The 13,046-nt window shown below is 45.0% G+C and overlaps 5 protein-coding genes across 5 annotated transcripts; 3 read left to right on the forward strand and 2 right to left on the reverse strand.

Moving 5' to 3' along the window:
- Positions 1-2,662: 2,662 nt before the first annotated feature.
- Positions 2,663-3,516, forward strand: LOZ57_002595 (uncharacterized protein; the record flags this gene model as incomplete). The annotated part of the gene is made up of 4 exons (XM_049251660.1): positions 2,663-2,828; positions 2,895-3,130; positions 3,185-3,350; positions 3,410-3,516. 4 exons carry the CDS (start codon positions 2,663-2,665, stop codon positions 3,514-3,516), a joined length of 675 nt encoding a protein of 224 aa, XP_049109465.1.
- Positions 3,517-3,787: 271 nt separating this feature from the next.
- On the reverse strand, positions 3,788-4,849 carry LOZ57_002596 (uncharacterized protein; the record flags this gene model as incomplete). The annotated part of the gene is made up of 1 exon (XM_049251661.1): positions 3,788-4,849. The coding sequence occupies one exon, from the start codon at positions 4,847-4,849 to the stop codon at positions 3,788-3,790; it is 1,062 nt and encodes a 353-aa protein (XP_049109466.1).
- An 813-nt stretch (positions 4,850-5,662) lies between these two features.
- On the forward strand, positions 5,663-6,730 carry LOZ57_002597 (uncharacterized protein; the record flags this gene model as incomplete). The annotated part of the gene is made up of 2 exons (XM_049251662.1): positions 5,663-5,725; positions 5,777-6,730. 2 exons carry the CDS (start codon positions 5,663-5,665, stop codon positions 6,728-6,730), a joined length of 1,017 nt encoding a protein of 338 aa, XP_049109467.1.
- Positions 6,731-8,908: 2,178 nt separating this feature from the next.
- Positions 8,909-11,170, forward strand: LOZ57_002598 (uncharacterized protein; the record flags this gene model as incomplete). Its single annotated transcript, XM_049251663.1, has 1 exon — positions 8,909-11,170. One exon carries the CDS (start codon positions 8,909-8,911, stop codon positions 11,168-11,170), a length of 2,262 nt encoding a protein of 753 aa, XP_049109468.1.
- A 261-nt stretch (positions 11,171-11,431) lies between these two features.
- LOZ57_002599 (uncharacterized protein) lies at positions 11,432-12,096 on the reverse strand (the record flags this gene model as incomplete). The annotated part of the gene is made up of 3 exons (XM_049251664.1): positions 11,432-11,563; positions 11,658-11,947; positions 12,021-12,096. The coding sequence occupies 3 exons, from the start codon at positions 12,094-12,096 to the stop codon at positions 11,432-11,434; spliced, it is 498 nt and encodes a 165-aa protein (XP_049109469.1).
- Between the last annotated feature and the right edge of the window lie 950 nt (positions 12,097-13,046).

Raw genomic sequence — 13,046 nt, forward strand, 5'->3', positions numbered from 1 at the left:
TCTGCGTGGATTTTCTTTTTCCCATAAACATATTGAGGGGTGTCACTTTAAAAGGTGAATATTTTCCTCTTTTCTCTCCAAATCCCATCCCCTGTTCAGGATCAAGTCTTGCTACTGGATCTGGGAGAATAGTTACACAGGCAACAATTAAGAAGGATAGTCTCTATCCTAAATAGTTGAATAGTTGGATGGAGTATATTGACACTTTTTCTATGATCCAGCCGCCCTTTCTTGATTGTGCACATTCAACCTTAAAGTTATATAAGACATAGGAGCCTTATTATTCTGGGTGCTGTTTTTATTATGGCAGCGAAAAACCGTTGGACGGAACATCGTTTATGTTTTTACAGATGACCACGAAGATCTACGGAGTACACATGAACTCACTGAAGCACGGAGTCCCTAAATACCCCATCTGCACAGGCATTTGGTGAAAAGGCATTCAGTATCTAGTTTTGCGCCATAGTAATTTGCTGTTACGGAGTACAAGTGATATTATTGACTGTACAGGTTTAGACGATTCCAGTTCGAATAACTCTCGATTTTGTGAACAGAAGCAAGTCATGTCACCAGATACAGAGCTTTCGCTATCTATTGAAATTGTCGAGAAGACACAAAGTATTTGACTGGAAAAGCTGCCCATAGCACTAATATTACTGATGTTGGTTGTCCGAAGTTCGTTACTCGAGAGTATAATACGAACTACCGTCCAATGTGAATACAAGAAGTAGGCTACAATACGTATTATGAAGTTGATGAACTCTTGATACCATCGACAACTATAATCAACCTGTAGCCTCTGGATAACTGAATCTGACCTCTTGATAGATCCTACCACTTATCAGTATCAGTGTGCTAAGAAGAGCCGCGACAGCCATGCTCCTGTGGGTTACGCTGGCCAATTCTTCAGATGTCGTAACAAAAAAACCCAGGGTTTCTGGACATTGGAATCAAAGGTCAAAAGTCATTTCTTCCTTTTACTACTCATGTTCCTCCACATGGCCAGGTCAAGTCTTCACCATTGTAGTTTGACAAGTCTGAATTATCCAATAAAGCATGCCCGCCTCTATTTCTGAGAACCATTGTCGAGTAGCTATAGATTATTAGGGTCTGGGATGCAGCGAGGGAATTTGTGATATGTTTTCTAGCAATGTCTACAAGAATTCTGATAGGAATTGATTGTAACAACAAATATGAGAGTATTGGTATAGTCTCTGTGTGGTGTTCACATCAAAAGGAGTAATTCAATGGTATTGTAAGTGCTACTTGAACATACATATATCTTCATGTGTTGCGGAGCAAGAAAAGCACCTAACTGGGACAAATATCGCAAATAGCAAGGCCTGAGACAAACAAAGAGTGTTGAAATGAACCCCATTCTAGCAGGACCAAATCTGTGGGTTAGCTTCAGTTCTGGAGCGTGGGTATCTTCGAGAAGCGGAGGGCCAGTAAATAGCAAATGTCTACCATTAAAGGGGGTGTGGCGCCATTATGACAGCTGTATAGAGTGCTCCCGCAATACTATATTTTTAACATCTGGGCTTTTAAGATTGATGTGTGGCTGGCAAAGCTCATGCGACACTATACAGCACTCAATCTCTCTGGATTGATCGCTGCACTTGGGGATCAATGTGCTCCGTGCTCACCAATCTGAGTCATTGTTTTTGACTGTACCGAAATTGCCCCGACGTTTATCTTTCAAAAGTTGCATATCAAGGAATATGTAACTAGTGGTGAGATCTGGTATTTTGGTGTCTGGAAGGTAATGTGACTTTTATTTTGATATTTCATAGGTACTTCTGAGTACGGAGTATTCACTATGTAGTTGTGTAAGATGCCACATACTCCGTACGTTGTAGTAAGGATGGAGAAGGGGCATTGGTGCTTGGTGGCGGCTCGGTTATCTGTCTCTGATATGAAGCCAAACAGGTTGCAAAGGAGTGGAACTAGACCGCAAACAAAAAGGGGAGACCAATAAGAAAATCCGGATAAGATGATATTTAGAGTTTGACGTACCAAGCCAGCCACGAGCAAACATAAGCAAACACCCAGTTCAAGAACAGACAGTCTCTTCTGCCCCTCAATGCTTCTGCTTGACCCTCTCTCCATGCTTTACGCACCAGTAAAGCCACAGCCCCGGAGGCAGAGCGCAGTAGGGCTAGGTATACTTGCTTTGAGCCCACGTTGACAGGTGCGCAGTGTACAGAGACAAATGTACATATGTATGTATGTATGTACCTCCCTGGTATCTGGCTAAGCGCCGGCTTATCCAGAAACCAGAGGCGATCTGAGACATGACTGGTCACACATCTGCCTCACCCTGGACTCGGGTGCCAGAGAACGAATTCTCGTGCGACGTCTTGCGGTCCAGGTCAAGATGGAAATATTACCAAGTTGTTTCGTTGTCCTTCCCGTCAATCTCCTGTTTGCTCTTCCACCATTTCGTTATGATGGGACGCATCATAGAGGAACAGCTGTAGACTCAGCTCTCAGCATTGCATTCTTTTGGCTTGAACTGCCTTGACACTCCTTCTATTATTGCCTGCCTGAGGCCTGTCGACGCTGGTCGTCTGTCTTTCATTACGCCCATTCGGATTCGTCTCAGGAGAACGAATGAACGAACCCTTCACCGCGAGAGTCCAAGAACGTCGTGATAAGAAAGATGCCGGACAAGCTACTTATCACCTACCTGCTTGTGGACGCCCTGTTTCTAGGTGGTGGGGTAGTAATGCTTACAATTGCTTTGATGGGCAAAGCAAAGATTCAATCCGAACCGACAATCGACAATGTTGCTGAGCGGTTACTCTTTGCTCACTGCCCACAACTAGGTGGGTTGAGTACCTTTCTCCCTTATTGGGGTAATGTTAGTTAGCGTTTCTGACGTGTGTCTACAGGCGAGATAATAAGTGCCGGATTGGTATTCTTCACATTCATTCTTTCAATACCTGGTATCCTTCAGCCCGGCGACAGAGTATGGATAAAAATCCACGGTTGGATGGTCGTCATTTCCGCCTTCACGACTCTGCTTATTGGCCTTGTTATTTGGTTCTTGACACTGAGAACAAGATCAATGTTAAACCTTGCATGGGGAAAAGAGCCTGCACGAGTACAGAGTTTACTGCAACAACGAGTAGGTCATGGCCTGCCCTTGATTCGAGATATAATGGCTAAATTTTGATTTTAGTTTAACTGCTGTGGATACCACAATAGTACTTCGCCCCCATTCCAAGTCGATGCAACCTGTCCAACCGACCTGGCTGCCGCACAAAAGCCAGGCTGTGTTGGCCCATTTTCGACTTTCGCCAATAGTTTTTTGGATGTTATTTTCACCACGGATTTTGGAATCGTTGGTAGGTTCCCCTTTTGCAGTTGAGTAATTAGCCGTGTCATTAACTTTTGTTTTTTCTAGCCGTCGATGCCGTTTTACTTCTATGCGTAGCTATGGTACTAAAGGATCGTAAGGAACGGGCGAGATACCGGCTGATTGACTCCAAGAATGGCTTCGGTACGATTTAAAGAAGGGCAGTGACTGCTTCATCCAACCAATTCTTCTTATCCCAATTCAATCCAAGATGGTGGTAATTTGGATGATTTCTTCCGTAGACATATACATGAACAACTCGTGTTTTGTGTCTATGTTATTTCAAAATTTATCAATGGCATATTATATAAATCTTGCTTGTTATATATTATTATTGGGTATCTCTTCTTAGCAAACAAAGACAATTAACAAATGAAATCTATAGGAAAAGGACACAGTCATTAAATATGCTTCCTGGTGCCATGTTCAAGTACTCCGTATCCTCTTATTTGTGCTCCCCTCGTCTTCTCCGTTTCGATCGACTTTCTCATAATCTTCAAGTGCCTCGGGCATCGGATACTCTAAAGCATCGACCTTTTCCCATTCATCATCTTCGTCTTTTTGAAATGTTAATTTGAAGTTTAAGGCCTGTTGAGAGAATTCTGGGTCAGAACACTGTTCCTGATGCTCTTGGTCCCAATTCAAATCCAGCTTGACAATCCTCGCACCTCCAGGCTTTAATTTATGATAGTATCCCTGTATCACCCCGTCCTGGACCCGAAAGCCCCGAGAGACGTACCACTGTAACGCTTCTTTGTTTGTTTCGTGGACATGAGCGGTTACTGTTCGGATGTTATAGTGCTTAACCAACGCGGATACTGGCGGTCGGGTGTTTGCTGAACCCAGATCATGTAAACCCGACATACCATCAAAAAGGAGCGAGTTTAGAAGTGATGCTGCAATGCCTTGCCCTCGGTATGGCGAAAGTAAGTGAAGAGTCAGGATGTATAGATTTGTGGCCATCCGTCCATCTCCATCAATGCTGGTGTCTAGCAACGGCTCCAGACGACACCGTATTCCGCCGATAACCTTTTCTGTGTTGCCAACTGCAGAAGTATCTCTTGCAAATTTGTTTTCAGCTAGGTCCGATCCCACCACTGGATGATTATGATATATCGCAACCCTCGACACGCTCGCGACGAGTAGGTCGGTTATTGTTGCTGAATAAAAGGAAGTCGGATATCGAATCGGCAGTAGTAATCCAGTGATACGCATCAATGAGGGAATGTGAGCTGTTTTCACAGGCTCTATAGTGACCTGTGGGTGTGGAGTTGGGAAAGATAGTGGCGCATGAGGATAGGGCGCGAGTTGCGACACGAAGGTGGGTTGAGTTGGGCAGCTGGGCTTGGAGGGTGTCAACTGTTGTGGAGGGGGTGGGAGAGCTTGTGGTTGCCATTGTTTAGAAGACGTATGAGATGAACCAAGCGGCATAAAGTACGAGGAGAGCTTGTGGTTTTTGGTGCTTTTGCTATTCGCCCGAGACGCCATGATGGAGGGTGTAGGGAGGGGTGAAGAGGAGACAGTAGTTCCAAAAATATGTGGTGCGATAGTCCAAGCCAATACACCAAAGCTCAGAAGTTTATAAAAACATGGTAATGAGGGTTGATAGCTGAGTTAATGTGTGAAAGGCCCTGGCAGCTTGCCACGCCCTCTTTGTGTCTGCCATCTGACGCGCCGCCGCGGTAAGTTAGTTAGTTGAGGAGGAGAAGGAGACTGCGGAGATCGATAAGATAAGATGGAAGCTATTATGTCATCTGCCTCGCTTGACCGCGGAAGCCGCTGGCAGCTCTGGAGCAACACATCAAGGGGAGCTCGAACAGTTACAGCGGAGGCCACACAGGCTGGCAATAATTGCCTGTTACTTGTTTTCTTAGTAACTCGAAGGTACCTCCTTGTCTACCTTTCCTGCACCTTTGAACCAAGCTTTTGCTAACCTCGTTGAGCTGCCTCGGCGAAAGCAGATCTGCCTAATATTCATACACAGCAGTCATTTTCACATTGCCGCCTTCCCCAGATATTTAACCGTTTCAGTGGCAAACGTATTACATCGACTAAGGCTTTTCTTCCTCAAAGCAACTCTAGGCTTCTCGGTGCCACGATCGCTAGACCCTTCCAATTGTACATTCTCGTCCATAAACCGCAGACCGAAAGCATGTCCGGTTGATACAAGCGAAGCTGATGCATGACGCAAACGGCCTGATAGTGCTAAAGTTTCTGGAGGTAATATTGGGAGTCAGAGTATATACATCTTTTTTTCAGAGTCTAATCCGTTTTTAAATAGGCACATTAGCAGACCAGAAAATGGCGGGTCCAGAGGTGGATAAAATCCAGAGTGAGACCAGCTCTAGTACTTTAGAGGCAGTAGTCAGTTACTCTAGACAGTGGCTCTATCTCATCGTCTAACACTATTTGCAGACTCGGGACATTCTAGACGATACGTTTTATAATATTATTCATGATATCGTTGCGAAGGTTCATCGGGAAGAAAAAGTGGCTCGAACTACATCCGCCGTCATCGCAGTAAGACAGATTGCAGAAAGAGAATTCATGACAGATGGCGTATCAAAGGATAATACCAGCAATGCACCATCCGGAGGCACCTTTCAACCTGAATTGGTCAAAGCAGAAACAAAAGCAGCAGTTTATGACGGCGGTCTTGTGTATTTGAAGGGCAACCCCTTAGTCACTACGAAAGAGATCCTTTGCTCGAACTGTCATCTTCCACGTTTACTCTACCCATTATTTGGCGAGGGCTCTCGTCCACCGCCAGACATTAACAAAGAATACTGCCGAAAACACCCACCTGTTCGTATGCCTGGCCGCGATGTCCATGGAAATCCGTTTGCTATTGAAAAGATTACCAAAAAGAAAAAGACACAGGCACCAGACAGCAACAATACGCCTGCATCGAGCCCTCCGTCAGGCACAGAGCCAGCTTCAGCATCCCACTCCTTCAAGCAATTGCCCGACAAAATGTATGTTCCGACAACGAAGTGTCCGAATTGCCCTCGGTACTTTCTTTTGACCAAGAGTGCCCAACATTTAGACAGATGCTTGGGCATATCAACCAGACAATCAAGTCGAAATAGAACTCCATTTGAAAATGGTACAAACACTCCCGCTAATCCGGCTCCGGCGTCTCGGAAACGAGCTCGTCAGGATGAAGAAGAGCCAATTACAGTTAAAAAGCGCAAGGAGACAGGAATGCCGGTCAAATTCAAGACTGGAAAGCCCGCTGTTCCTAGCAAGTTAAAGAACGGAACAACTCCCGATATGGCGCCTCCAGCTTCCCCAACGTCCGTTAATTTATCAAAAGCGACACCGAAGACGAAACTTAACAAACCTAGCAAAGACCGAGATTCGAAATAGGGTAATATCTGCACCTCTTCTGCGGGACTACCTGGTTGCGATCGTTGAATTTTCTTATACCCATTTCTCACTTTCTCCAAAATGACTGTCATGGTCGGATGATTATTTTGATTTCGCTGCTGACTACATTTGTTCTTGAGGAACAATGGAATTAGGATGCGGATATCAGGCTACTTTTTTTATTGTCTGTTTTTCTTTTGGCATGCGGGCTTTTTTAGCTGCCAGGCTCTCATCGATAACTCATGGGCGGGGCAAGATCATATTGTTTTTTGGGCAGGTGAAATGAGCATTTTAGGTGTTGAGAATACTCATTGTTATGTGCCCGCAGTTTACGTGCTTTGGAGTTTTTTTGTTTTTAAATCTGGATATTTCATGGCGTTTTGGGGCCGACCTGAAATGCCTGTGAAGATTTGAAGTATAGCATGATAATAAGTCTCAATTTACTTCCCCAAGCCTCTTTATCTCCAGTTTTCTGGAACTCCTCATTTTTCAACAAGCTCTTTGCTTCTTCTGGTTTTATAGTCTGAAGTAAGGCTCAATGCTCGCTGAAGCTTGGGTTATCTAAATTATGTTTGTGAAGCGACGAAGGCCCCCAGTTGACCTTTGGGTAAATTCTAGGATGTCGGCAGGGTTCTGATGCTTGTACTCCGTATGCTCACAGATCAATCCCAGCCGCGCTCGGGGTCTTTAGTACTTTGCATGCCGAAAAAGAGTTAAATTGCAAATCAGAGGCCGCTAATGCACGAGATAGCAAGGCTTCACACCGGCAATTCCTGCAGAAGCAACCTGGACAAACAAGACGACAATCACTGATAGTCATCGAACCCTCATTCGCCGACAATAGTGGGTGGCAAGCGGCATGCTGTGACTGGCCGGGCACAGCCTTGTCAACGGCTGGGCCCTGGCCAATAGAGATGCATGGCAGGGACTTTTGGCATGAAGCTTTGGCCGATTGACAAATCATTGCGATATCAAGGTCACGAGGTATGATAAGAACGGATGATTCTCTTTTCCGCCATTTTGTTGTCTTTGTCAACCCACTTTCTGGGAGCGGGATATCGGCACTTTGAAGCTGCTTGATGGGGTTTGATGAAGAGAAGGCCTGTGCCGGTGTGGCGTGCAGGGTTGCTTGGACTGGATTGCACATCAGAACGGAGACAACCGGTGGCTGAAGCAAGGTGAGCACTCTCAGTCACTACTTTGTTCCTGGCTGTTCTCCGAGGGCCTCTCCTCGTTTTATTTTCTGGTAGTTACCTTGGCCCGGACTCCACTAAATCAGCGAATCCTTCGCCTGGTTCCTCCACTGTCCGATATGAATTTTTCCGAGCTCTTCAAGATCCATTAGTGCCAATAAACCGACCAGAAACCGCTCGAGACCCCGCAAGTAAAGTGGCCCGAGCCCGTGCTATGTAATCAGCCACCGCTTTAAATCGCGACTGGCGATTTGATAACACCATTGTTGGCTTGCATCACCCCTCCAGGCATGCTGGGCACGTTAATCTCTCTCGCTCAAAACATGGGCCTCTTGCTCCCCATCCCTCAGCCAATCTGGTCGCAAGTTCTCCTGCTTGGCACTGCGGCCAGGGCGAGGAGATCGCAAGTGTATACGGGGCATTCTCTGCCCACCCCTTGCGTGACCGCATTTCAACCGCTTTGGCTCCCAAGGATCTGGTTCTGTGAGACTGGGTCTGCCGTACGTCAACCTGTTTACTCGAGGGTTGACTTTCCAGATCCATTGTTCCTTGGTGCTTATGGAATAGTTACTCCCATCTCATGACTTGCTCTAGAAATGGTGCAGTCAGGCTCGCCTGTCGTCTATTTACACTTCAAGAACGCTTTTCATTTTTCTTCAGGCCCTGTCTCTTTTTTCGTGTTATTCTATGAATGCTATACCAAAAGCCTAACCTGGACTCCTTGAGCCACTGGGGGGGATCACTCCTTATGGAGTTACCTCGTTGACTAGATCTTACTGAACATTTATGAATTTCGAATAACCGTCTGGCAACAGCGTTATTATTTGGCAGGCTGATTGTGGGTAATGACAGCATAGAGCTGTTAAGTTCTGCAGTTATTTGCCAGTTTTTGATCGGAACCATTTGAAACTGGCCCATCTATCTCACGCTCCCCATACCTCTTAGACAATCTGAAGAAGTCTAGCAGCGTATACTTTGGATAACAATGCCTTTATCGAGAAATAATGCTATTTTTTCTAAGTTTCCAACATGGGGTATCCATAAACTCTCAGCCGCGCTGGCGAAACGAATATTTATTCCCATTACGAGTGCCAGTACCCCCGATCAGATAGCGGCAAGCCAGCAAGATCCATGGATTGAATCTTCGAAATATGCATTGGGTTGGGTGTACTTCGCGATCGTATTACTCGTTTTTACCATAATTATACGATCGTATCACTTTTGGGGGGATAAAATCAGGGCTGCGTTATACAAAGAAGAGATCCGAGGATTTGATAATGCGCTTTCACCAGAGTCCGACTATGAAATGGGCACGCCTGCAACAGGAAATTCCACTCGCAGTTTTTTTCCATCTCATGGCACTCTACCTTCTAGTCCGAAGAGAGACTCATCCGTCGTGAACATCCGGTGGTTTAATAGCCTGATTGCGTGGGCGCGATGGATATTTTATCGGCCCATACCTGTACTAAAAATATGGAAAATTGAGATCGTGCCGCCATCGCTTGCAACAATGGCCCTAGTTAGCTCTGCCTTGATTTTCGTCACCCTTTACAGCTTCCTTCCACGTCCGCTATTTTATCAAAGCATCCGAGCTGGTTCACCACCCCTGGCAGTGAGAGCTGGAATGCTCGCTATCTCTTTAGTACCATGGATAGTCGCTCTTAGCATGAAGGCCAATCTGATTAGCTGGCTTACAGGAATAGGGCACGAACGGTTGAACGTTCTCCACCGATGGGGCGGCTATCTCTGTATGTTTTTGGCACTGGTTCATACAGTTCCGTTTTATATCACTCCCGTTTGGAATGATGGGGCTCTCGCAATATTTCGTCAGCAAATTAAAGGAGATTTTTATATCTATGGCTCCGGGATAGCGGCACTTATTCCGCTGGGAATTCTTTGCATCCACTCACTACCTATATTTAGGAATCGAGTATACGAACTGTTCGTTCTGCTCCATATCCCGATATCTATATTCTTTGTGGGCATAATGTTTTGGCATTGCGCAAACTTTTTAACCTCTTGGAACTATCTATTCGCAACAATAGCCATTTGGCTAACATCATATGTCTCGCGGCTATTTTATTCAAACTGGACACATCCACTGCGCATGTCTTGGTTGATTGGCGAAGAATCAGCAGTGACAATTCTCCCTGAAAATGCCGTGAAAGTCACAATACCTACTGAAGTGAAATGGAAACCGGGGCAATATGTCTACTTGCGAATGCCTGGCATTTCAATATTCGATAATCACCCGTTCACAATTGCGTCTCTATGCAGCGACGATTTTCCGTCTAGTTATGGGGAACAGTATAGGGACATGACGCTCATTTTCCGACCTTTTAGTGGGTTTACTAAGAAGGTTCTAAATACTGCTCTCATGAAGGGGCCATACAAAACCTATCGAGCATTCATCGACGGGCCCTACGGTGGGATGAGGAGAGAACTGTCGGCGTTCGACCACGTCATTTTCTTTGCTGGTGGGAGCGGTATTACAGCCATTGCAAGCCAATTGTTGGATCTTATCAAAAGGATGCGAGATAGCAAGGCCTTGACTCGCACGGTACGAGTAGTATGGGCATTGAAACGACCGGAAACAATGGAATGGTTTAAGGAGGAGCTACGGATATGTCGAGAATATGCACCCGAAGGCACCTTTCGTTGCCAGTTCTACCTTACAGATGCCAAGAGGTATAACGGGGAGCAAGCTACCCTCTCTAGACCTCATAGCGGTGTTTTTCATGACCGTATCAACGAAATTTTTCAGGATGTTGCCAGTAAGCGCACTTCCGCATATATTCGTGAAGAAGCGGCAGGGGATGAGGAAAGAGAGAAAGAACTTCGCCGTGAAAATGAAGATACAATTGCCGCTCTCCCATCTGCATACATACCGCAACAACGGCTCCCAGAATCGAAATTTCCCATCCCAGCTGCTGTCGAACAGAGCCACAATAATATGAATTTTGGCTTCCCTACAACTCCAACTATGCTACAGAAAAATCTAATGCGCTTCGCATTCTTTCCATCACAGAAACGAGATGGCTGGAGAACGGAATATGGAAGGCCGGATATCCCTTTTTTGTTACGGCAGTATTCAAGAGATTTTGGACGAAGGACATGTGTGTTCGTTTGCGGACCACCCAGTATGAGGGTGGATGTTGCCAACACTGTGGCAAGCTTACAGAAAATGATTATAAATGACCCAAACAAGGATGAGTTGTTTCTACATGCAGAAAATTATGCCATTTAATTTTTCCTTAAGCTCCTATCTCTTACACCTCTGTTATATTATACCCTTGTTTCCTACGTTATTCTTTTAATGTCTCCATATTTTGGAGAGCTTGGAAATATATAATACATACGTATGAGCACCGCAAGCCCCTGTTGAGCATGGTGAACTCCAACTTAATATTGAGGCTAGCTATATGATTGTGCTGGTGAACAGGCACCCAGTAATATTCCAATTGAAAGATAGTGAATATATAATTGCCTAAAGTATGAGATAACCAATTTAACACCCAGTTCCAACAAATTTATAAATACCCAACCTATTCCCTTCGGAGTCCTCAGCATACATAATCTTTCCATGATCACCCTCGGGAAATTCTCCACTCAGCTGCTTCCCACCATTGGTAACAATGGCCTGCATTGTTTAAACTTAGCACTAACCATAAACCAAAAAAAAAAAAAAAAAAAAGAAAGAAAGAAAGGAAAAAAGCCAGTTACACAATACACACCTTCATGCACTCATCCAAATTATCCACCATATAGTATAGGGTAATACCTGGATTTCCGCCTTTGCGAGTAGAAAAACCCTCGCTACCATCGCCCTGCTTGTATCGTTGCATCTCCTCTTCCGATACCAGACTCAGACCACCACCCAAGTGGCTAAACTTCTCGTCTGGGAAGCGGAAGAGAGCAACAGTCTTGTTGCATGGATTATCCTTTTCGGCTGCCTGCTGAGCATCGGTTTTGGGTGGCATAGCCATGAAAGTCCAGGAAAAAACAGTGGTGTAAAATGATTTAGCTGAAAAGGATGAGATGTTAGAATACAGATAGGAATTTAAAAGGGTATTGACAGGTCCAAGTTTATGGTTTACCTCGTTCAGGGTTTGTGACGGGAATTTCAATCCAGCAAAGGGTGCCGGTAGCTGGAGGGGTCCAGGTTGAAGCCATCTTTTTCAAAGTTATAAAATTGATATTGTTATTTGAATAAGATTAAATAGTATAGGGTGAAGGCGAATTTCAAGCCCCAGAACTAATCTTCTATGTGAAAGCTGTGGGCTCCGTAGAGGCGGGAAGGGCTCTTATATATCTCCATAAGAAGCAGACTGAGATAGATCATTGTACCCCGCTCAAGTTGCCATCGAAGGCGAAACTCAGCTCAAACTCGCTGAATTCTTCCGTATCCCGAAAATCAATTCCAATGAGCGCTGGACACCTCACTTTTGGCGGCGAGAAGAAGACGTAAGTTGGGTGGCTCGACACGCAGACCGCGTTCTAATATAACTGTATTCGGCATGGCGCCTCTTGGCTGAGACGCGAAGGAGACGCGAAGTCAGGTGAACACCCGGCATTGGGCAACTTGACCATCCATGCTTCGTATTTAGGGTTGCGATCATGGAAGAGATCAGTAATCAGTCCTTCATCGCTCATTCTAACTTTCGGTTTCATTTGAAATCAAAATTTCCTTCAAGTACTCCGTACGCTGACCAAATATTGATCCATGTTCCGTTTCCTGATCTTGAACCCAATCCAATGCGGTCTTCCTTTCATTATCTTTTGCATCCAGATCGGCTGATCTCACAATATTGTAGCCGTACCTAGGCATGAAACTATTTTTTCTGGGTAAATTGTTTTGTGCGTTGAGTGCTAGGCGGCAGTGCAGTTGTTTTGTTTTTTCATCCACTCTATTAAGAGACACTCTGTATTTGTAGTCTCAAACGGTTCTTTCCGTAAGGGTTACTGAGCAGACACGTTTTTCGTTAGATATTGCTACATAAACATTTGCACTTCTGTTTTATGCTCAATAATTAAAGAGGCCTGTAGAGAATAGTAGCGTTCTATCATATTGCCAACATACCTTTTTGACATTTGGGTCTGCACCAATGTCAACTCCTAGTCAC

Source organism: Ophidiomyces ophidiicola (assembly GCF_022830035.1).
Source record: "Ophidiomyces ophidiicola strain CBS 122913 chromosome Unknown scaffold_7, whole genome shotgun sequence".
NCBI lineage: Eukaryota > Fungi > Ascomycota > Eurotiomycetes > Onygenales > Onygenaceae > Ophidiomyces > Ophidiomyces ophidiicola.